General features: G+C 43.6%; 1 protein-coding gene across 8 annotated transcripts in view; it reads right to left on the bottom strand.

Moving 5' to 3' along the window:
* nrp1a (neuropilin 1a) overlaps positions 1-25,602 on the bottom strand; it is a 187,658-nt gene that overhangs the window by 36,320 nt on the left and 125,736 nt on the right. For 5 of the 8 annotated variants that reach the window (XM_042398657.1, XM_042398659.1, XM_042398660.1 and 2 more), the window contains 3 exons: positions 20,120-20,552; positions 18,443-18,641; positions 1,305-1,486 (listed from right to left, as the gene is read on the bottom strand). In XM_042398657.1, the coding sequence (XP_042254591.1) occupies positions 1,305-1,486; positions 18,443-18,641; positions 20,120-20,222 (484 nt within the window). In that variant the 5' untranslated portion in view covers positions 20,223-20,552. Of the gene's footprint in view, positions 1-1,304; positions 1,487-18,442; positions 18,642-20,119; positions 20,553-21,893; positions 22,587-25,602 lie in introns of those variants that run through there. The other 3 variants (XM_042398663.1, XM_042398664.1, XM_042398661.1) reach the window with 2 other exon arrangements.

Below are 25,602 nucleotides of genomic sequence, written 5' to 3'. Positions count from 1 at the left end.
ACAACTGTGGTGCTCAGAAACAGAGAAAGGTCACATCTTGCAGAAACCCTGCTAAGTGCACTGAATGCACTTTCTCCACAACCTGCTAGTCTTTGTTTATAATAGCAGGTTCACGCCATTGCCGATGATTGCTATCTGACAGCAAACCAACAAAAACAACATTTGCTGAATCAATGGTAAGCAAATTATGCTCTCACTTATTGTACAATAATTCACACCACATAAAAAGTGCTACAATTATGGAACATATGGGACTATGATTCATTGGTTCTGAATGCAGCATATTGCTTGCCATATTGTGATTGCATAATTTGATGCTCTGTTGCCTTGACTAAATCACAAACAAACCATGAAATTAGACAGAGAGGCTCTTTCTTGCCCCATTATCAGAATTATTCCTCAAGCTTTCATACTGTATCCTACTGAGGCATGTGATAGCTTGAGCAAAAGGCAAAGTTCAGTAAAGATTGTTTAAAATTATGATGTGACGCTTGTAACAGTGTTTTCCTTTAAACCTTAAACCAAGAAATCACTAGTTACTTCAAGATATGTATCGTTTTGATATAAATAAATTATTTTTGTTTTGGGAAATTAATGCAATTAACATGCTAACTAATCAGACTATCACATAGTAAATTGTGAGCCTCTGCAGGCCTCTACACAGCACTTTACTTTGATTTTGCAAGAAATCTGCTGGATCGCTTTAAAGCACAAAACAGGGGGAGGGTGTTATTCTTCGAGTGCAAATTGCTGAAACTTTTTCTGGAATGGCAGATAGTAGCTGTTGGGAAAGACTTATGGAAAAATCACTTCCATTTTTGACCTTGGAAACTGTAGTTGACCAAACAATCTCATCATAAGGTCCCTTTAGGAGCTGTTCTGGAGCTTTCAATCAAATGTTACGATGTGATGGATCAAAAGCTCCAAAAAAGCTACTAAAATTTTTGTCAACCACTTTTATCCTCAGGTTCTGTAGCTCTTGTTTCCTGGCAACAAGACACAAACAGGTTCATGGGATATGTGACTCTCAATCAGAGAAATGCAGTAATAGCACAAGTAACACCTTGAGCAAGACACCACCAGCTGTGTCCACAATGTTTTCATCTTAAAATAATTAACCCAGGTGGAACTCTTAATTTAATAAAAATATAAAAATGATGAAAAATGTTCAACACGGCGCCTTTAAATATCCAATATTAAACATATGGTTGTAGGTCTATATTAATAATACTTAACGTGACATGTCGGGTCATGTTTCATATAGTTTGGATAAGGTGAAGCTACAGCTGTGTCGGGCCACCCACCTGTCTTGAAGATCTCATATCGGATGGAGAAACCTGCTCCATGGGTCTCGTAGTCAGACACAAACTTGATGAAGAGCTGGTTTCCGGAGGAGACGACAGGAGAGGGGGCGATCTTCCCACAGTACTTCCCCACCACCTGACCGCTCTCATCCACACCGTCTCGCACCTCCACATAGTCATACCTGAACAAAGAGAGAGAGAGAGAGAGACGGTGTTAGTGACACTGTGCTTTATAAAAACACGTTCTCCTTCAGGGTTTAACGTTGTTCTTGTCTTTGTTCTGCAGAAGTAAATTGAATTCAGAGGCGATTAGTGTTAAACAGCTATTCAGTTGATACTGTGCATGTATGTAGACACACACACACACACACACACACGTTCATACTCAGAGGAGCACATATACACAGAGCAACACAGCATATTGTGCAGGTAATGTAGTGGAAATAAAACACTGTGTACTAATGAGGTCTCAGGTTAAAACTCAGAGAACAGGTGTGCAGGCTGCACTTTCATTATATCACACTCACACACACACACACACACACACACACACACTGCAGAGGTTTTGAGCTCCCAGCAGCACTGAGGTCAGGTTTACGTAACTTTAACTGCTTTAAATACCGAACTTCATCTGAACATTTGTCTATCTCCTGTTTAACCACAGGATAACACTGACAGTGTGTGTGTGCCTGTTCTATACGAGAATATGGGAATTTAAAGTGATTATATTTTGGCCTTTGGCTTACGCTGGTGTATAGAAAGAGCAGGTGTTAAAGCTATTAAATATACACACATACACACACACACACACACAGTCAAACATCACATTCAAATGGAATTTCAGACCCACGGCTATTGAAGGGAGCAGCCGCCTAATTGAGTCGGCACAGGGTTTAGGAGCAAAAGAGGAAAACAGCTTTGAAATAGGACTGGGAACAGGAGCCATGACTCACACACACACACACACACACAGAATCTGGCATGCGGAACTTAAGCTGGTAGAGAAGCAATGAGGGTGACTGGCCGACGAGGGTGGTCTTAACAGCCTCAGGTTATCAGTGTGTGTGTGTATGTGTGTGTGTTTTCAGGCACTTGTTGAGTGAGTGTACATTAAATGCAATCGAGTTGTGGTTTTTACTCTAGTGCCTGTGTGTGTGTGTGTGTGTGTGTGTGTGTGATTTGCATGACGGTTGAGATGACTTCTCCATGCTGTGTTTTGACTGTGAGTGACAGGGCGAACGTTGCTCCAAAAGCAGATTTCGGTTCAGATTTCCACAGTACTTAATTGCCCATAACGCCCATTCCCGCCAAGTTTTCAGCTGTGCAGGCCACTTATCGAATATATTCCTGCCCAAACCCTGACGACCTGCTGCACCGCTCTTCCATCTTCATCAGCAAGCAGAGAGAAAGAAAATGACACACACGGTAAATACAGAAATGAATCTTTATGTATGCAAGTATAATGTGCAGCAGGTGTGTGGGCACATTCAGTCACACACATGCTCTTTCTGTCTCCTCCTCCCTTCCTTAGCAACTATTTGCCTTCTGGGCACAGGGGCCTATTTTCATAGTTTTGCTTGATTCCCAAATTACTGTCAAAACATCAGACCTCCTTAGCAATTCTGAATTCACTTAATGCCCAGGATTTCATACAAAAAGGCGATTTACACTTTGAATGATGGCTCAGGGTGGGCTAAATCCCTCAGGTGCCGCCAGACTTGTATCCACACGCACCTTTTTGCTACCATCTTCAATGAGGCAGGTTTCCTTCACCTGCCTCAAATTTAAAAAGACATATTTGTAAAACAGAAATCAAGTTACCAGAGGTGTTTTGGGAGACATGTGTTTATGTGTGGGGGGGTGGGTGCCTACTGTGTTTTCACACATTCCTTATGTAAAATATTATGGAAAGTTGGGAGTGGGAATCTGTTAGCGAGAGGGAAGGACAGAGTGTAACTAAATGTAGAGCTGGACAGGAGTGGCGCTCCTCGAAATCGGGTCCCATGAGGAGATGCGGGGGATGGATGACTTCACTTGTCTTTCTGCTTGGACGGAGTAATCTGAGGTGATATAGAGCTGTCAGCAAGCATCAAGTGCCTCCTTATCTTCTTCTTCTTCTCTATTTTAAATTTTTAGTCTCCTGGGTTAGAGGGCACCTTGCATGAAAGTTCCCCCAGCAGCCACTTGACTAAAAAACTGAATGGAAAGATCTTCTTTCATAAACTTGACTTCTTCATATATTCTGAAATCTTTCAGGAGCTCCTCTGTTTATTTCTTAATTTTCTTTTTTTTGTCGCTCTCTGTGTTAAATCCCCTGATCGAGCTGTTTGGCCTCTCTTCAGACCACATCTTCTTCTCCTCGCCGGCCCACCAGCTGTGGCAACAGCTCCACTCAGCTTACACAAATACCACTTTGTTTCAGCTACTCTATCAGCTGCAACTCAGTAAAAAATACTAGTTTCACATGGTGTTTACAATGTTATCCCCCCCCCCCCCTTGCTTTGTGGCTAAAAGGCCAGGGAGTCACTCATTATTTGGTTTAAAGGGCTCTCCTGAAGCAGGGGTCGGGTTTCTGTTGTAATGATGTCATCCTCTTGCCAAGTTTAGTCAACACAGTAAATATTTATGGCGAAACGATTAAAGTGGAACCAAAGTTACATTTTTTTTTTTTTTTGCAGTCAACAATGATGTTAATGTTAGTTGAAGTCATGTGTCTGCTTGTAGTGAAATGCAGAATGTTCTAAAAAAAATAAACTGAAAGCATATTCCAAGAAGATGCAGCACTGAGTTTTTTCCCCCAAATTGTTTCTATCTGTGCAATCAATTTCTCAGTTAGAGGTCCTCTTCCCTCCTCTCCTCTTCTCTTCTCTTCTCTTCTCTCCTCTCCTCTCCTCTCCTCTCCTCTCCTCTCCATCTTCTGGTTCCCAGCTAACAACAGAGAGCATCAATCTTTCTGTGGCCCTGCTCTGTTCTATCAGCAGACTTATAATTCACCTCAGAGCCTATGTCTCTGCAGCTATCTGACTCCCCCCCCCCCCCCCACCCCCTTTGCAACTGCCAAAAGCTGAGCATTGCCAGACGCCTAAAAAATTGATGCTGAGATGCATCACTGAGATGAAGAAGGAGAGAAGAGCATGCTGCAGTAAAGCTGAAGAATCTGAGCAAGTGTTTGTGTGGTTTTGTTTGTGTCTACACGTGCAAGATATATGTGCAAGCAAGTGTATGTATGTGCACAGTATGTGCATATTGTGCACAGTGTAGCGTGTGTAGCATATTTGTGCACAGAAGCTAGAAAATGAATGTTTTCAGTTTGCCTGTCCTCACAGTCTTCTTATTTACCATCCAAACAAGAGGAATACTCTTATTTTTGCTTCTATTTCAACTCCTCACACCTTCAGGAAAGCTGTTTATTGTATTTTTACCCTGGCACATCATCAGCTTGGATGGCCCTCGTAAAGGCGGCACAGCGGGAGAGATGATGCACATGGAAGAGAGAATACACCCTGGGGGTCTTCGCTGTGCTTGATGTGCGAGGAAAGAAAGAAGAGACCTCTTTCTCCAAAATGTCTCTATTTGTGCCTAAATGACTGGTGTGTCAGCCAGAACTCCAGCGGTTCTGCGCCAGTGGGTCCACACGCTCTGCTCTGCTAACACGGATCCATCCAGGCCCTTATCATCTGGAAGACATTATGGGGAAAACGCTTGGCGAGGCAGTTTGATGCCTCCGAAAGGCTCTCCTTTTTGCCAGCTGCGTTAAATGTAGCTCTAATCCATAGCTCTAAATACCTGGGGGGGACTCGCTTCTAGGGTTGAGAGTCCTTAGGGAGGACAGAGGACGGTTAACATCCTCTATCTAGGATCATAAAAGAAGAGCATGATGCCCCAGATGGTCCAACAGTTTTGGAGTTTGCTTCTCATCTATGTCCCCCTGACCCGTCAAGTTAAACTTAAATTCCTCCTCTGAGGGGCCTGTGTGGTGATGTGTTATGTCGTATCACTGCTGTTGTTGATGTCCTTATTCCTCATGACAATACAATCCAGTTGAGCCTTGCACCTATTTATCTGTCTACTCTGCTTTGGGTCTGGGTGGGCCTGCCAGCACACCACAACACTCACACAAACGATTACACAGACACACACGCGCACACACAGTGAGCTGCCTACCACAGCGCTAATAGTGAAAACCGTTTGCCAATCCAGTGGGGAAATTAAAGGGAAAAAAGAGAGGGGTAGGGGGGCGAGGGGATGGGGGGGGGGGGGGGGGGGGTGAATGTAATTCTCAACGACCTTCGCTTCACCGACTCAAATGTATTAGCCTGCCTTCTTTCTTCAGGCACAGAGAGAAAGCAATCCGCTAGTGTCAAACGAGAACATTAGCCCTCCTTGCAAAGCCAAAGAGAAGGCGACAAACCACCGGCCTAACAATATAACAGTTATATTGCCTGAAGCTTTCCCATGGAAATAATCTGTCCTCCCTCTTTAAATGTCCGCTTGATATGGTTCTACAAAAGCAATACAATCTGAGGCAATGGAATAACACTATGACAGACTGTATAAGCCTCGTACAATTGGTTAGATTTCTTAATCAGACCATTTATAAGCTCAAGCGTGCTGTGGAAACCCCCAGAACAAGAGCTCTTTCTTTGCTATTACTCCCTTTATAGAACAAATACCCTGCACTTTTCTCTGGCATTTCTCTTTCTGCGGCTGTCACAGTATAACTTGCTATTGCACGAAAACATGTCACCTACAACATGTCAAAACATCTCTGGGTAACACAAGTAGAAAGGCCTAAACAACAGACTTGGGACAGGTCTGTGAGGCCCAGGGGGGACTTAGCAGGAAAAAGGACTTTGTTGTCAGCTGTCAGAAAAACTCAGGCCACAGAATTCACGTGTTAACTAGTCCCGGCTAACAAACTGTCACTTGGGGCTCCGGTAAAACATCATTAACGTGTGTACAAGGGGCCCCCAAGAAAAGCTGATCTCCAACTTACTTTTTCCGAGCCTGGAGGGGACATAACTTGCCGAAATAAAATGGTCTCTCTTTTTCTACTTTCCATCCCGTACTACCTCCCTCTTGCATGTGACATTCATTAACCCGCACTTGAATAACAGGTTCCCTCTTTCCCTGGGCCCAATGTGGGTGTAATAACCCCTACGTCAACTCGCCTGGACAGACAAGGAAAATACAAAAAAAACCAGGGCAGTAAACCAGGTCTACATCTTAATATTCTCAGCTAAAAACATTAACTCTAATTGAGTTGCTGACATTAAGGTTTTTATTGAAAAAAAAAGGATCTCATCGTTAAAACAGAAGCTAGACCATAGTGAGTGAAAAAAAATCACTTTCTCCACTCCGCAGAAAATTATTGCAGAAGTTGAAGGCCTCGGAATGTGGCAACCCACCAGCGGGATAAACCACCAACCAATCAGAGCTGATGTGTTCTGAAGTGGTTCCTTGTCGGCGAGGGGAGAAGGGCATGATTGCTTTGCTCGCCACCACATGGATGGATGAATGGAAAGATAAAAAAGATGGATGAAAAGATATTCGGCCCAGCTGCACCCCTCCGGCGGCCGTCTTTGGGTGTCACCCCCACACAGTTACACTCAGCTCTGTCATATTTTTAGATGCCGTGGCTGTTTCTGGTTTCGGTGGCGGCCTCGGCCACACGTTTGTAAAGCATATTCGCTTTCCTAAACAGCAATTATCATTAGCATTGATGGATTTAGCGTGCCTCCATCCATTAGCTTTCCTAATTACACTGTCGAGAGATCTGCTGTCGCCAACAATCAAATTAATGAATTTGGCTATTTAGACACAATTATTGCATCTCCCCCCTCCCTTTGCAACATGCACAATAATCCTTTATTTGGATATATGAGCACAGACTGACAGAGGGAGATTTCTGCCCCAAGGGGGGGATCCTTTCTGCTCAGCACAGAGCCGGCTCACACTTCTGTGAACTGGAGAGAGGGGGCGGGTGGACGGTGGCGGCTAAAAACAAGCACGGGAAATAAAACTGACCACAAAAGCTCCCACTGTTAACAGACTATGCAAAGCCCCTCCTGCTCACCTCATATGTAAGGCCTACTGCACTTTGAACCCTGGCAATACTGAAGTATGTTCAGCTGACTTGTTCTCTATTCCCATGAGCGACTGTGACATGCCTACAGGGCCAAAGCAGAGCCGCGCATATTTCAGTCATCCTGTTATGCACACTTTGACCTTCTCCCCTTATTAAAAGCATGAAGCATGACAAATAGGTCATAATAACGTGATTATAGAAATGTGAATATGCGTCAGTAGTTGAAACAAAAGAAGTAGTAAATTTACTCCTTGCTGTTATTTAGTCCTTTGTCTTAGATCTCAATAACTGACTAAGTTTGATTAAGTGATTGTCTCAGCAATTTTTTTTCTTTTTTTTTTAACAAATATCAATCAAAACTATCTGACTAACATAACATAACACACGTAAACAGTGCCCACTAAAATCCCCCCAAATTAACCAAGTATACAATAAATAGTTGTTACACTGTAAATCTTATTTTCACCTATGTTTTTGTATTTTTATTTATTGCAAACTATGTTCAAATGTTCCAATAAATTCCTTTCTTAAAGTAAAAACTGAAAATGAGTGTCAATAAAGCATCTATCAGTGCGGTACAAAAATACGAGCCACCATTTAAATACCACAAATCATTCTGTGAAAGCACATCACTCTGCAGTGCATTGCTGATTTGTTAAGTCCGAGACTTTATGAAAATTCTATATAATAAGTCGCTGCGGTTGTGAGCAGGGTTAAGAATATCCATCCAGCCTACATTTCTTTTTCTATGGCACATCTTGTTATCACGAATACAGCAAGAATGAGTAAGTACAATTAATTAGAAAACTGCCCATAGCAAAATGGAAATACACATTTAGCACTTTTCCCTGCTAAGTGAGTTTCGGAAATGAAATTGCTTAGTATACAGCAGCGCTCTATGCATCTTAGTATGCCGATATGAATATTCATCATCTGAATGTATACTTTTGCAAATGAAGCGACGAACCCTTTGGGTAAATTTCTAAGAAACATCTCATAGAAGTAAAACCGCAGTGTAGTAATGGCCTCATTATATAGTCATTTTGACAGAGAGCTGTTATACAATATGGCAGTTATACACCCTATCCTGAAAAGGTTGAACATGTTAACACAACACACCCAGGAACTCTGTGATATGTTTTACAGAGGACAAAAAAACAAAAGTGGGAAATTGGTATAAAACTTCGAAAAATACCAGGAAAGAAAGCAAGCCAATAAGATAGAAAGGTTGAAAAGGCCCGTGTGTTTTCTCAAAGAGAGAAAAGAGAAAGAGAGGGAGGGTAGGAGAAGCACTCCAGCCCATTTCTGGGGCCATTACAAGAGGGAATGGCTCCCATTTGTCCCACCTTGACATTTGAGAGGATCTCTGATTACACAGGAGAGAGGGGCAGGCAGAGGTGAGCGAAGAGAGAGTCCTCCACAGGGGTCTGTGGCACGGCTCAGATGATACGCCGTCGTTACAACAATGAGAAGTCAAGGGTAAAAATAACAGGGCACTGGGAGAAAGGGGGCGATGTGGCACAGCGGGGCTGACACGTATACGGTCTTTTTTAAACACACTGTCCCTGCCCTGCTCTCATCGCCTACTCACCCCCCCGGAGCACCTACGGGACTCAGTGCCATAGATACACGCACACCCTGGGGGGAGGGAGGCAGGGAGCACAAGGCTGCTTCATCTTAACCTACTGTATAATAAAGATACAAAGACCCATAACTCCCAACTTGGTTAAAAATGTATAAGTATCTCAATGCATTGTAACCCCTTAAGCAGGAGTCCAAATATGGGTTTTTGTGGGCGGGAATCCGGTTGAATTGTGAAACTTTTAATAATTTGAAAGCATAAAGCTTCACAATTCAATCTGTGTAAACCATTGACCATCACCAGGAAAAAACAAGATACAATGCTCATTTAAAATACTATCATCGCCACATTTTACCAGGATTGTTTGTCTTGTGGATGTCTTGGGCCTGTTGTTAGCGAGACACAGCTACGGGCATACATTTCTGTTAGAAATAACAAATAGGCACAAAAACCCCCCCAAAACATGTTTGTGCCTTCGTAAATTTGGTTCAGTATCACTTCAGCAAATTCTTACTTTTTGATATGAAACTCTGAAAAGTTTTCAGGATTATACTGCTAATCAAAAGAAATCAAAAACAGTAACCCATTTATTTTGGGTGTGTCACAAAAAAGGGGGTGCTTGTTAGGGGACAGACTACTACTGGATATCCTGTTCATGACTACATGTATATGATGTACATGACTGAGGTCTGGCATGCTGGAACCATGTGACAAGAGGAAACATGGAGATAATTGTAAACAACCTTAAGCCAGTGACCTACTGAACTTAACATGGGACTAAAATTACCAGAGTGAGTGGTACATGAAGGAAAAAACAACAGCGACAATATGCGCTCGCCAAAATCGAGCTGGATACACACACGGATCATCCTTCTGTGTTTTTGATGCTGCAGGAAGCTAGCGGTGCTCCCCACTGGGTAATGAGCTGTGTGCAAGGAGCATGCCGCATTCAGAGAAGGCTGTAGGAGCAGAGAGGAGAGGAGAGGAGGAAGGGAGGAGGGAGGGGAGTTGAGGCTGAGGTCAACTAGAGGTAAAGCCGTTGGGTGCTGTTCAAAACTCTCTCCTCTCCACAATGGGCAGGAAGAGAGAAAGAGTGTGGTGTGGGTGGGATGGCATTGGTGGCTTAAAAGGAAACTGACTGGTGAGGGAGATAGAGAAAGAGTGTGAAGGCATGTAAGTTGAGCGGTCGAAGGAAGAGAAACAAAAGAGAGAAATAGTCCAAATAACTGATAGAACTGATAGTTGGCAAACGGGTGCAAACACGAATCCAGTGAAAGGTTCAGCGGCATGAAGCAGGCTCTCTCTCTCTCTCTCTCTCTCTCTTAGATTCTTTTACATGGCTCCGCAACGGCTAGGAAGCTCGAGGGCGATGGTGGTAATAACTGCACTGGGAATTATTCAATTAAGTGGCCCATCCGTCCCCCCAAGCGTCCTCCCTCCTCTGTCTTTTCTCTGTCCTCCCTGCAGCCTGTGAAAGGGCCAAGGGGTTGGGGGTGGGGGGTGTCAGAGAGCAGTCTGGGCTTGGTGCTCTGTGACCCGGTCATCTGGCTGGACATACTAGTCACTTGGCCAGTAGCAGGGAAGAGAATATCTGAGAGAGTGTCTTGGTGGAGTAGAATTGTCCTCTTCAGTGTATACAATGTGCACAAATAGCCAGCAGCAACCACACCTGACCTTAAACCACACAATAACCTTGAGACAAGACAAGTTATTTTTGGTTCTTAACAGGAAGGGGAAAAGGATGATGATAAAAATAAATAAGGGAGTGTTTTGACATCAGCCACATATTTGCTAGCACGGCTGTTTGATCAGTTGTTGCCAGATATGGACAATTTACTTTGAATGTGGATCAGCTTTTGGATATTATATTTAATGTTTAAAACCACATCCTTTATTTCATTCTGATGGCTGCATTGTTCTCGCTGCTTGCAAAGACTCAGGTTTTCCAATGACGCAGCACTATAAAAGCCAAATAGGCCGTGCTGTGAGGGCCACATGCCAAGTCGTGCATCTCTTCGATGGGGCCAGGCAGTGAGGCTGAATGCTTGGCATTACGGGGCCGATCTAAGGGCTGATGGCCAGCCATCTCTTGCCAGCATTTGGAGGGCAAGGTGACTCTTCCATTTACTGGCCCCACAATCAACTTGCCTGCCAACTTGGAGGCTGTTTGTCCAGTATTACCATTTCCCTCTAAATTCTGGCAAAATCCTCTGGGAGATTGTGTAAGTATACATGGAAGAAAGGCCTTCTTGTCACTTGATTCCTTGGCAGGGGTCATCCTGTAAAAGCTGGACAGGCGCCAGATATACAGGCCACTAATAACACTTTCTGCACTTCCCTACTGTGATAATGCTGCAAAAGGTTGCTGTGAGGCTGAATTTACAATCCTTTTTTACAATTACTGCCATCTAACAAAAGAAATAAAGCCGTGAGAAAAAAAAAAGCAACGGTGACTGCAATGAAAAAGAAAGACCACAACTAATGTTGCCAATTTAGTGAGGAGAGATCAAGCAAAGAGCAAACAAAGCGAGGGATTGTGATTGGCTCTAACTCAATCAGAGAGCAGTGGGGTACCGCCCCATCAATCACTGTCTGCTTGCCGTACCGACCAAATCACGCCGAGTTGAGTGCTGGAGAAACACCAGTGAGCCGACAGCCCACTGTGCACCATCACAGTGACCGAAAATGACCCCGGGGATCTGGGGCTCAGACAGGAGGGTCCTGGGCTAAACTTCCTACCTACCTACCCTCTTACCCACTGCAAACAAACTTAACTTCACCCAGAGCCCCTCTGGGGACTTGCTTGATTGTTTGAATAAAGAACCCTGTGGTTGCTAAGCCCCCCCTCCCACCTGCCACCGCTTGTGGATCTGTAAGCACAGGGGCGTTAGGGCAACAAACATGCCGCGTAGGACCACGGCCACATCAATCAAAATCATGAGCCCCATTCAAGGTTAGACCACTGAACGAAATATGTCTGACAAGCCTGGACACGCTGTATTAAAGTGTTCACAACTCCCTCATCAATTCAACTAGAGAGCCTCTTCTCTTTGCTTTCTCCTCTGGGACCAGTGGATAAGTGAGACATTGGGAGGTTTCAAACTAATCCACCCCTGACTACTGCTCTACCACCCACATACTATGAACTCAAATTATTCCTCATTCATTCACCCTCCCTGTCACTCCTGGATTTTTTCCACACAGCCTCATAAATGAAGAAATCAGCATTTAATGGAAAGAGAAAAAGGCGAGAGAGGAAAACCTGTTGCTAATTATATTATATGAGGCAGAGCGAGGGGGAGACGGTACTTATTGCCAACTGTCCTTTGGAAACAGAAACGCATAATTGAATTATAGCCTCAGTTTTTAATGCTTTTTCATCGATGCTGGAAGGAAAAAGAGTATGAAATTTCTTACAGTCAATAGATGTGTGTCCAGATAAAGAGCTGAGATTACAAAATGTATGTCCTCTAATCATGAGTCTCTCACATGCGGCTCCTTTTCTAGCAATCTGTTTCAGATGAAAAGTAAAAGGAGATAGGACTGACATCTCTAAGCTATGCGGGCTGCAGCTTCGTTCCACAAGAAACTTCCATATAGGGAAGCTTGTATTGGTTTGGGGCTGGAAAGAAGAAGAAGAAAGAGAAGAAGAAGAAGGGAAAAGATGAAGAATTCATCAGCTGTGTGCCAGAAAAAGCTTAGTGACATTCGATCCCTGGCAAACACGAGTTGCTGACTCCCACATCGAGATGAAAAACAAAACAGGCAGACACGTGAGATTGTATGATGCTCTTGTGCTGCCGCAGTTATGTGACCGAGTCTTGAAATCCGGCAGGTTATTTATGAACATGGCCCTTGTCTCGTCTCTTCCTCTCTTCCTCTCCCTCCCTCATTCCTCCTTTTCCTACTGCTCCGCTGTGAAGTGGACCTCCCTCCCGCTGTGAGCTAGAGTGGCTCGCCTCCCGGTTGTGGTCAGGTTGTGCATGAATCAAAGTGGTGACAGAGCAGCGGGGAGGATGGCAGATGCCACGGCCAGAAAGCTTTTCAATCAGGCTGCCCTTCCAAGCCGCGGCCAAGGTGAAACACTTCACCGGCGGATGGAAAAAAAAAAAAAAAGACCCTCAACCCTACGGTCACACACGCACGTACACATGCATATATTGCATGCATGCTAGCACACATGTGCACAGACCTACTTTAATCCTGCTCATTAGCGAGGGAGTAACCCTTTATGTTGAAAAGAGATGATGAAGAAGAAAGAGAGTAATGACAGTGAAGGTCAACTGCTTTCCGATGCAACATTCCTGTCTGCTGTCCTGTCTTCTCTGCCCTCTGGTTAATTAACAAGGTGAACACTTAACATTTATCAGGATTGTGGCTTTCATTTGCTTTGAACGGCTCACCTGCCTCATTAGCTGTTACATTTTGCAGGTAGCAAATGGGATGATGTAAGATGAATAGAAATTGAAGATGCAGATGCTTGTCTCTGGAAGTTTCACCACGCTGACAAAATAAGGTTTGCTATAATTGCTTTGAAGTGCAAACAAGACATATTCAAAGTAGATTGCTTGAGACTTTCATTGTACACTGTTTCAATGTAATTTCAGGTGTAATTTGATTTCTACTGTTATGAACTGTGGGAGTCCACTGCTGTAGAAAATACCAGGTGCATAATTTCAGTTGCTTTTGTCGTACCTGGTAGTTAAAAGAAGCAGCGTCGCCCCACGCACTCTTTATTTTGCTGTGCCTATTTTGCGCCGCCGCTTTGAACTCCCCCAGCACGGATGCTTCGCTGACATGCACTTTGAAAAGAAGCACGCAGAAATAAATGTCCCCTAACAGGCAATAAGTATCTACAACAATCCATGTCACTCCAAAACCCTGTCCCCCCCAGCCCCAGGGGTCACAGAACTTCCCTTCTTTAAAAGCCTCTACCGCCAGAGGCCTGTTAAAAAAAGGTTCCTGTTGCGTTCCTGCCTTATTTATTTTCCTCCATGACAACGGCTGATAAACGGTCACACAGCCCACTTCTCCTTATTTGCCTATGGTTGCCTTGCAGAGGAGCGTGAGAGAGGAGTGAGGGGCGGGGGGGAGAAGGAGCTGGAGTTATTGCTCCTCACTACCCAGCTGTGAAGCTCCGCTGATTTTTATCGTGGAACTGCTGCATATGCATGCTATTCAGGTGGAGGGGTAACAGGGCGTTAGGGAAAGTGGCAGAGTAGATCTTTTTCCTAAAGCCCCTTCTGTCCTCCACTCTCACTTCCTAGAAACAGGTGGCGGTCTTTGTTAGGCACTATGACCATATAAGTGGAGTTAGTGGGATTCCACATGACAAAGGCAAAGCCAACTATAGATCCAGGGTATGGTAATACCCTGCTCCTCCTCTCCCCAAGCTCCTGTTAGTCATCTCTGGAGTCCAGGCCTGGCCAGGAATGCCAGGAAGGACAGGATGTCTATTGTAGAGGGTACACAGCAGAGAATGTTTGCCTTCCCAGCAGGCCGAGCAGCTCAACAGGGGCAGCTCAGCGGGAGATCCGAGTGCAAGGGGCAGAGGGACAGAGAAAGTAGAGGGCTGCAATTAAAAAGAGGAAAAGAGTGCTTTTCCAAGCTTTGAGTTACAGGCACCTGAAGGCAGGCGGGCTCTTGCAGACTTTTGAAGCGTGGTGAGGCGGGAGGCCTTCACCGACTTTCCCCTCAATATCCCCCACAAAGGGTTGCTTGAGAAGGAATTCCTCAAATATCTCTGCTGCCTCTACCACCCTGCTATACATCTCATGCACCCTCCCCTCCATCTACTACACACTGACTGTCACGCTGGAATTTCTGTGAGGTCCAGAAAAATACCATCCAGACAGAGAGAAAAGCAAAGAAATGAGTGAGGGTTGAGGCAGTCTCTCTCTCTCCCTCTGTTTTTAACCCTCTCTCTTTTGCTCCTCCAAAACAAACAGTACAGCCTTGACTGACTGGCTGGCTGGCTGGCTGGCTGGCTGGCTGCAAGGGATTTCAGCGTGCTGAAGAAGAAACTGTTTTTTCGGTCTGGTCAGCAAATCCGATGCCATCAATGATTCATAATGTTGTCAAGAGCACATCATATCTATAGAAAGTTGGTTCTCCTCTTCCAGTCAGCAGAGAAGAGCCTGCAGCTCCGGATGAAAGATTCTTAGGTCTTGTATAAGTAAGTTTAAAACTGGAAACTCTAACTTTATCAGACTTTTAAACAGAAAATCTTACTTGAACAATAAGAGCTATGGCCTGTCTTACAAATTAGATAAATTGCCCTTCAATCCGCCTTATGTGAAACCTGTCTGTCACTTGTTTAGATTCAAATCCACTGAAACCTCCATTTTCCCGTCAGATGGCAGAGCTGCCACAGCCAGACGAGCCTGACAGCCCTTATCAGATCACAGAGAAAACGAGAACGGGTGCGCAGGGAGGGAGCGGGGCAAAAGCGTTTCTATTTACTTCAGTTTTTTCACTTGAGCTTAGCTTGCTCATTCCACTGATTTTCAGAGCGAATTGACTTCAAATATTTGCCTAGATGCGGGCTGCGCCTTCGCCTCAAACTTCATTAGCTGTGAGAGTGGCGAGGGCGGCCCCTGAAACTCCACTCTGTGAAAGTCTACAACGGTGCGTGAAAGGTAAACACGTTCTACATTCAGAATCGCAGGGCTCACTTAGTCTCCTTATCTCTGTGATGAAGTGTTTTCCTCCTCCAGCTCTCAGGATACAGGCCTCTGCACTTCCCCAAACAAACCTGTCAAGGGTAGTGCACACGTGCAACAACACCACCGCGGACAGACTCCACTCAGTAAAGGCTGTTTTTCTTTTTACGAGTACCACTTTGAGTGCTTCTTGTTTGGTTTGCTGATAACAGCCATGTTGGGGAACATGTGGTGCATGTGTGTTCCATTTGCCCACTAATTAGATTGCAAGGCTGTGCACTGAAGCATGCATTGTAGCCTCCGCCGCCTCCGCCTCCACCCACTCTGCCAGTCCATCAGATAAGGAAACCATTCTGGCTCTCATCAGTTTCCATTATGTAAGGGCTGATTTGGTGAGTGGAGCTGCGACAGGGAGTCTGATGGGTCCAACACAAATCACACACAACATACTGTCTACAGCTACATAAGTAACTATTCCCCCGCTCATAATCGAGTTACCTATGACATGCCTTGTCAGCGATTAGCACAATAACCTACCCTCATGCTACATAGTGACATAATTTGAAATTAATGAGGAAAAAGGAAAATGGATTTCACTTCATGGCTTGTCTTTGTTGGCTAAAGCCAAAGTGAAGGTGGAATATATTGTGAAGTGGAACTTAAGTCATATGAAAACCACTCCATTAAAAACATTATAAATAAAACAGTACACCTGGTTAAAAATAGAAACCAAAATTGGAGGTCAGGACGACCCGTTTTCCAGTGCAATCTCTGAGTGGCCCACATGAATCGGAGCCTTCCTTAAGCTTCACAGCCATCTGCTTGGGTGTTAGCATATCCCCTAGACATGCGGTGTACAACCTTCTGACCACACTATTGGTATTACATAGGTTGCTGCTCCAATGTAATAAATAAGCACATAGGGTTGAGGCAAAAAGAAAAAAAAAAAAATCATGAGGAGTAGAGAGAGGGGGAGACGCTCACAAATGTGAACACATCCACCACATAAACTTCATCTGCTAACAAATTTATGAACAGCCAATTAACTGGCAATCCGCAATCTGCAAATTCAGTGGCTGTAAATGAAAGAGCAGAGCTAATTTGTAAATGATACATCGATGGATCGCTAAACTCAAAGACCGCCCTCCTTTCAACCTGGAAAAAAGCTGCCTTCCTTCAGCCTGCAGGGACTAAATTCTTTTTACTGTGTGTGTTTAGACACAGGAAATTCATTCCTGACTAATTTGATTAGCACAAGTATTGTTACCGCTACCCCCCCTCCTCCTGTCCCTTTTTTGCTCTCTTTCTAACTGAACTATCTTGAACAGTTTAATAGTCCCTCTGGTGCTGAAATCGGACCCAAAAGAAGTGTCAAGGAGCATCCAGCCTCTGAAAGACAGCAACATTCAGCCAGACATAAATCTCTGACAGCAGTAAGGAAAGGTTAAAGTGGGATTGAAATCCGGGATTAAAAAACCAAACCCTGCAAACAGATACAGAGACCATTCAGGGAGCACAAAGGGAGCGGAGGGTCCAGGTTTTGGGTGGAGTGGGGATACAGTAACAGGATCCAGCAAAGCCCTGTACTCTCCCGAGCCCTGCAGCGTAAACAAACAGCTGAGACAGAGCAAGGCAGGGGCACCGACACACGCACCAAACCGCACACACACACACAGACAGCAGGCAATCAGAGTGAGGCAGTCTGCCCAGGCAAGGCTCACCTCGGGGCAGCCACACTGACACAGGCTCATCACATTACTGTCTGTCTCGGGTTTCATCGGCTTAAACTATCTATCTGACAACAGGTTAGCCGCTTAGCCTTTTGTTGGATGCGACAGCTCGCGCTTACAAGTCAAACGAGGATCTGTTAGTAACTGTCACTGAGAGATCCACCTTAAAAAAGGTTATTTCACTTAGTATTGAGTCAAAATATGAGTGAAAAAAATCTGAGATGAGGAAGATAACTTCCCTTGTTTCCAACTCTGACACTAACAGCATGACGGCTCAATTTAAATAAGCTGAGACTTGTTGTTTTTTTGTTTTTTTTGAGTAATCCAATCTTGGAAATACTCACTTGTTTGGGGAATAATGGGATTTTTAGAGGGAATATGAAATGAATGGCTCATTAAGATGGACATTTTTTCTCGCAGTGTTTAAAGTAGCCATGGTTAACGGCCTCTGCTGAGGTTTTGGCCCCGTAGATCTGCCTTGAAGCCCTCTGTAAAAGAACAGCGATTCAAATCAATATTACACTCTGGTGACTTCATTCCACAAAGACGAGAAGTGAGGACATTCCAAAACCCAACGGCCGGGGCGAGACATTCCTGCTGCCCAATGTGGTGCCAGAGCAGCATTGCATGAACACTGTTTCAGTGAGCCTGCGGACACTAGATGGCGCAGTTTCATGTCCAATATGCATGTGGGAGAGGGAAGAGTGAGAGTAACACACACATGAATGCTATACCGCTCATTCAACAGACACACAGATATGAATTCACATAAATCTGTAGGAGCATATGTGTGTGTGTGAACAGCCCTTTTGGTTCCCTAAGTGAGGTCTGGGAGAAAAATTGGTACCTTGAAAGGTTTTAGATTGTTTTCAGACAGTTTAATTTCACTGTTTAACTCACCTAATGTTTGCAGAATGAGAGCATGTTTCACTCTGTCCACTTTATTCACAACTACAAACTCACTTCAGATCAGATTGGGGCCTCAAGGACAAAAATCGGATTGAATGAATTACTTTTTGGGTCCAAAAGCACATCTGTTCTTCATAGACAAGATCGCTAACTGGTGCAGTACTTACTTGCACTCCCGGTCCTCCAGATCGAAATGCGGATTGAAGTTGATGAGGATCCGCTGGTGAGGACCAGGCGCCGTTATCACCCACACGCATCTCTGAGAAGGGGGATAAGATACGGGGTATCCGGGCGAGGTGAGGTAGTTGGCGGTTGAGATTCTGATGTTGCCTCCACATTTATCTGCAGGGGGGAGTGAAGAGGGTTCTTTCAGAATATAAACAAAAGAAACACATTTCAAAATTCGGGCACTTAGCTGATGCTCTGATGCACAGCAGCTTACAGCGAGAGAACAGCTGGACTAAATCAGTTCATCTCTGTCTTGCTCAAGGACACTTCGGCAAGCTGTTGGGCTTACAGCGCTAGAATACAAACTTGAAATGGTGATCTAATCTTTTCATTTTTTTTGATCAGTTTTATTTCCATATCAAGATTAAACTGAACATCTGATGTTTTTTGAGAATCTTTTAAAGTTAAATTTGAATATTTTGCACTAAAGAGGCTGTTCAACATTTCTATGATGTATTGGTTCAAAAGACCTCTATCTATAGAAGAGATCCCTTCCTCTAATTTTACAGTTTAACTGGAACAAAGTATGTTATTTCACAACAAATAGCCTGCTGTATAGTATAGAATATACCATAGAATAGAGTAGAACAGATTAACATAAAATAGACTAGATAATAGATAAGATTCACCCTCCTGCCTCACATTGAAATTAGAACAGAAGCAGCTTTCCAGCCAGTTTGGATACATAAAAGCCATCCAAATAACGCAAAAGTCTGAATGGAGGTTAGAAGCTTCAAAAGAAGACTGTTGTTTTGCCGAAGTCAAACGTTCTGCAGTCTGTTACTTTAAACTTCCCGAAACAGCATGTGTTTCATCATTAAAAAGGAATATTCCTTTGTTTTTCAGAGGGCCCGCTTCTGCTATTCACGTCTCTCTTCATTTGCGCTTGTATTCATTATTTTATTATAAAAGCATCCACCATCTGCTGCTCTAACCTATACGCACGCCTCCTGAAAATCACATAAATCGGAATAAATCAGTGAAAAATAAAAGTGCAATAAAATAGAAACGAAATCGTTGTTGTGAGAAGAGAGAGAGCATGGGGAAGATGTGTGATTCGAGGATTCGGGCTGACTTTTTGAACTCCGTTATAACTCCGAAATACAGATCCGTTTGGCAAGTGGGAGTTGGCCCGTAACTGACAAACAAAAACGGATTAAAATAATTTAATAAAGTCTTTTAATAAGAGCCTAGTATAGGTTACAAGTATGAGAAGAAAGTATAATAAAGTAAATAAAACAATAAAAAAATGGTTTACAATAACATTTTAATAGTATGGGAGGTAAACAATGCCTTAAAAGCAATAAAGGGCAATAGGGTAACAATAAACTCACAATCAGAAACCGTATAAAACACGAATAAAAAATAATTAAAAGAGCGGTACAATAAAGTCTGTAAACTCACTATCAAGCCAAACTGTCTCGACATGTCTGTAAAAATAATGTAAAAGGGATTTTCTTTAAGTGTTGGCAGAATAGGCAGGTGAGCGCCTTGCGAGTTTGCCAAAAGATCAGCGGAGATCAGAGAGGGCTAATCTTTTAAAAAAATATTGGGATTACTAACCTTGCAGAGTACATAAAAGGATTATTTATATAGATATCAGATGTCACACTTACCGTTTTTTGAAGCCTTGGCCACCAAGAGGATTCCCATGAACAGGATAAAGACTAATCCACAATGCATCCTTGTTTTATCACCAAAAAAAATAAAATTACGCATACAAAAAAAACTTCGAAATTAAACTCCTCCAAAAAAAAAGGTTTTGGTAAGTATTCTTCTTTTCTCCTCTTAACTCGGCAAATAAAGCAGAAGTGTCTCTTTTAACGAAGTTTGGAACTGCTGAGTGCGGGCTCAGGTCGCTGGCATCCTGTCATTCAGCTCCTGTTTCCTCTCTCCTCTGTCGGCTGCGCTCCTCTCTCAAGCGCCGTCCGTGCCATATCCTCTCCAAAGAAGCCAAAGCACACACACACACGATATATGAAGAAACGACCCCACTCCCTTTACGTCCTTACTCCGTCAAACGAAGCCCTGGTGGGAGGTAATCCTTGGCTGTGGAAGGGGGAAAGAGACAGACGGAGGTGTGAGCAGGTTAGGAATGGGTGCCGCTGCCGTGCGCTCTGGACATTCCCGAATCTGTCTAAACGCGCCTTTGCTGATACAAAAAGGACTATAAAGGTACAGATACACCCCTTCCCTAAAACTGTGACCACCTCTCTTCTATAGGCTCAGAGAGGGGACTCGGAGAGGTTGATGATTGGCTTGATAGCAAATAACCAACCTATGTGGGAAAAGCCCTGTGTCTTTTTATATGTATGCGGAGCTGCACACTGAGTCAGAGCACCAGCAGTCCGTTAAGTGACATGACTCTCTCTCTCTCTCTCTTTCTTCTCCTCTCTCTCTCTTTTACTCACCCTCTCTCTCCCTCCCTCTTACTCTCCTTACAAAAGGGAGCAAGGCATTGATGGAAGATGTAGTAGGCCTATTCCAACATGACTCCCTTCAGAAATATTCAAAAACAATATTGCCATACACCACATATAATAGAAGTTAAAACAGGATATCATAAAGCATCTTACATTTCAACCATTTAAAAATCTTTATTATATTTAGAATAGTGTAAGGGTATTTCCTCAGGATGTCCGTTTCCATGCCTTTCTGTGACTGATTAAATGTGACACACTGAGCTACATAATCAACCAGACTGCAGCTTCTTATCGGATATCCTCTCTACAATATCTCCAAGTTGTCTTTCTGTGTCTTCCAATCCATCTGTCCCTCAAAAGACTGATTCTGCAGCTCAAATGGAAGCATATCTGTACTGCAGTGCTTATTATAGGCCCAGTTTCTGCTCGGGAGCTAAATAATAGAAAGTGTGGTTTTTTTTTTCTTATCTTCTCCTTATTCCTTGTGGATTTTCTTTTATGCACCAGTAACTATCCAGATGCGCCGATGGTTAAAGCTTGCCCCACAACGGTGACACCATTAATCTGGCACTCTGGAAATTTAGGGGAAATCAATTAAAGCGTAAATTATAGTAGCCTCGAGTCGTTTACTCAAGGCTGCCCTTACTGGGTCACACTGCACAAAAAGGAAGGGAGCCGGCTTGTACTCAGCAACCTCAATCTGTACAATTCTGCATAAAACATAAGAGCATGGAAATACATCATTATACATAATTCGTTTAAATATGCGTGGTGCAATTAGTCTATCTCAAAACCAAAAAATTAAGCTCTAACAAGCAGATTTTATCAGTCATATGCCATTAAAACTGTGAGTGGAATCACGGAATAATGATGGAAAATCTATTATTACCATTTCAGTGCACCCCAACGCATTAATATTTCTGTCAGCGCTACGTGCATAAGATAAATAAAAAACAGCTGCATTCACCTGCGTCTTGAGGACTCGCAAACCCGCAGGCATCCAGCCCTGCTCTCTCCACTTCCAACATGCGTGGAGCACAGTGTACGATCCGATAGGCTTCCTCCAGTTCTGTCAAAATGATACCAGATCTTCTCCAGAGCTCCACAAAAGCGATTTTAAGTTATTTTCCCCCCCAATCCCCTTATTTACGCCGGGGGAGAACCACAGCGCAGTCCGGTTGTGTCCCGGGTCCCCACCGCGCAAAGACGCACAGCCGATGCCCGAAGACTCACTCTCCTCTCCGCGTACAGACTGCTCTCCTCCCGGCTGAGCTCTCCACGTCTCTCTCTCTCTCTCTCCTTTTTTCGCTCCCTCTCGTTCAGCGCTGTCACAAGTGAAATCCGGCCAGTGTGAGAGAATATAGACAGTCCCTAGAATGTAGAGGCAGGGGGAGAAATAATGTAGAGGAACTGAAAAGTCCTAGTCGATCAAATATAAGTTTTTCCCCCCGTCCGTCTCTCTCTGTGCGCCACCGTTCTCGGCTGCTCCACTGACGCAAATGCAGAAGGTTTGAGTCCCTGCCAGCCCCACACGCCCCTTTACGAGGGATGAGTACGCGGGCGCGCGTGATTGTTTGCGTGCATGTGCGTGTTGGTGTGTGTCTCCGCAATCGAGATGCAGATTTCACCCAGCTCTCTCTCTCTCTCTCTCTCTCTCTCTCTCTCTCTCTCTCTCTCTCTCTCTCTCTCTCTCTCTCTCTCTCTCTCTCTCTCTCTCTCTCTCTCTCTCTCTCTCTCTCTCTCGCTCTCTACCAGCCTGTAGCCTTTATTGGACGCATCAGAAAGCCACATTAGAAATAAAATGCGCGAACCCGCTGGCGTCTCACACTTGTAAGCCATCTTGAATGAGATTCATTTATTATTTTGGATCACACACACACATTCCTTCTCATCTCTATCTGGCCTTATGAGAAACTTCAAGAATCCTTTTATAAGTTTTATAAGGGTGCAACATAAACATCACAGTAAATCTGGAGCTCCCAATGTGTATTGTAGGGTTATTGAAGTGAAGATTATATATAATGCAGTGTTCACTAAGGTCACTATTGAGCACCATGCACTACAAGTCTCTATAGCAATATCATGGGAATATTATAGAGGTACTATATGGTCTGATGATGTTTTCTGGGAGCCTATAGGGGCCCAAGAGACTCAGTGTTTCAGTGAACAAAGAAGCTGTTCTCTGTTGGTGTATGTATGGACAGTCTGTCAGTCTGTCTGTCACCCACTTCAGCCTCCATACCAAAACCACACACAGACTCCTGAATGCACATGTAAATTTGAACATGATCTGGACACCGGTGATATTTTAGGTGTGAAATGTGACACAGACCATGGTCATCAATTCACGAAATCAGTAATAAATTAAGGAATGAAAAAATAGTGTTATTTATGATTCAAACAGGAGGTTTTCATTTGAATGAACACGTGAATGAGCATCAGAGGAGACGGGGGAGGATTCTGGAGGTCGAAAAGACAGGATGACCCTCGGAGACAATCTCAGGGCAGGACCCCCAAAAGTTTTAATTATAAAAGGACCCCTTAATAAACACATTTACACACCTTCATTTGGTATTGGATGTTTGTTGTAAGATATAAATAATTACAAAAACTGGATAGGTCCTTTGAGCGAACAGTGAGGAAAACTAAACTTTTGGTCAAAACATCCGCTCCTACTTCCGTTCTCATTTTGCAATCTACAGAAAAGGGAACTAAAGCTAAAACAGAATTCACCCTGCTCCTCATGTGGCTGAAAGTTCCCCGTGTGCCCTGCAGCCTTGTGCCCTGTAGGGGGCATCAGAGCTGATGAGCAGCTCACAGAGAGCCACCCACTGCTCCTCAGACTCACCTTACTGTACTGCCTGTGCGCTGCTGGCTTTACAAACAAATACACTGATTAAAGGTTGTTGCAGACTTAATCACTATATTCAACATTTTAGTCGTACTTCCCATTGCAGAATGGGATTCAGCATTAACACTGTTCTCTTATTTTTCTTTGAAGTAGTGATGAAAAAATAATTCTGAGGTACACTGCTGTGTGTTACTTATTGTCATCTCTCTGTTCTAAGACTTGTGTTGCCCTATGAGAGACACAAGCAGCTTGACATGCATTATGCACACAGTGCATTAACTTTTTGTGACATAATAGAGCAAGATAAGCCTAGAATCCCTGCACATTATTATTTTTTATTCCTAGAGAGAGAGAGAGAGCAAGAGACAGAGGATCGAATGGCTTTATTCCCATCCCAGCCCTGGTAATTCTCTGCTTGCTGATAACACAAATGTTAAAATGGTGCTGGGCATCTCTATCAAAGGCAGCACTAACTAGCCTTTCGTGTCGTCCGGATAACACAGGAACAATGGCTTAGAGTCATTTCACAAGGGTGCCTGCCTGTGCCGTATCTAAAATGAGGGAGGGGAGTTGTAATGGAACAATAAAAGAGCCATTTAAAGGATTTGCTTCTTCATATATGTATATCCGCACTAATCTTTAGTACAGTCCTGATGAATAATTAGCTCCAATACAAAAGCAGACATTTTATGGCTCCTGTGAGCAGTGGACTTGATTTCATTAGCCTGCCCTTTATTCACCAAAGTGAGTGAGTCAGAGTGAAACATGCAGGTTCAAACCATTTGGCACAAAGTCAGATTGAGGGTTCCACCCCAGTTTCTGATTGAAAAATCTGTCTTTGGAGTCAATTCAACAATCTGGACATGATTTAACACATTTTGGACTGTTTGGGTTGAGAAGTGACAGGAGACAAATTAAAAGAAAAACATGACAGGGGCACGAGGGCTCACTGAATGGTTTGATATGTGAATCATAAGCTATAGCCTTCATAGTCAGATCTCAACCCGACTGTGCACCTACGGGAAATTATATACTGACATGTCAGACAGCACTCTCCACCACTATCATCAATATATTTTGGAAGAAAGGTATACCCTCCAGGAGAGTTCAATAGTCTAAGGTAAGTAGCACTGAAGTTATTCTGAAGGATCGTGCTGGCCCAACACCTTATTAAAGCAACTCTACTGCCAGACAAGAACGTCAATATTAACTCTACAAAACACCAGATTCCATTCAATGTCAACAAGTTTCAAATTCTTGCTTTTTACAATATCTACACATGTAAAACGATGGTATCGTTAAGGTTAGGAACAGATCTTTGTTATGGCAAATAAAATATGATTATGGCATGGTAAAAACTTCGTTGAACTTAGGGAAAGATTGTGGTTATGGTTAATAAAAATGTTAATTGTAGGTCTGTAATAGGAGGTGAACCACAGCCCCTGGCATGAAAGTTGGATGCGCTACACCCATCCACCACCCTGACCTCCACAACCTTACTTTCTAGCTCTTAGCATAAAGGGTACACACTGAATGTTGGCAATGACATAAATCATTGGGTATAGAAACTACCAGAAGCTGTGAGGAAACTCCAGAGGGGATGTCAAGAGGAACTGGGAATTATTAAACTGGTCTCATCAGAAATTTGTGATCCACAGTTCCTCTATAAGATTCAACAAGACATTTTGCCATCCCTGAAACACTCTTCTCTAAACCTACCAATAGCACCCATCACAACTAAATTGATCACTACCCTAGTTACCCTTATGGGCTTGTAGTTCATAACAGTACCCAAAATGTTAAATTGGGGAGGAGAATCAAGCCA

Source organism: Thunnus maccoyii, chromosome 21 (assembly GCF_910596095.1).
Source record: "Thunnus maccoyii chromosome 21, fThuMac1.1, whole genome shotgun sequence".
Lineage (NCBI taxonomy): Eukaryota > Metazoa > Chordata > Actinopteri > Scombriformes > Scombridae > Thunnus > Thunnus maccoyii.
This window is presented reverse-complemented; position numbering and strand designations above follow the sequence as displayed.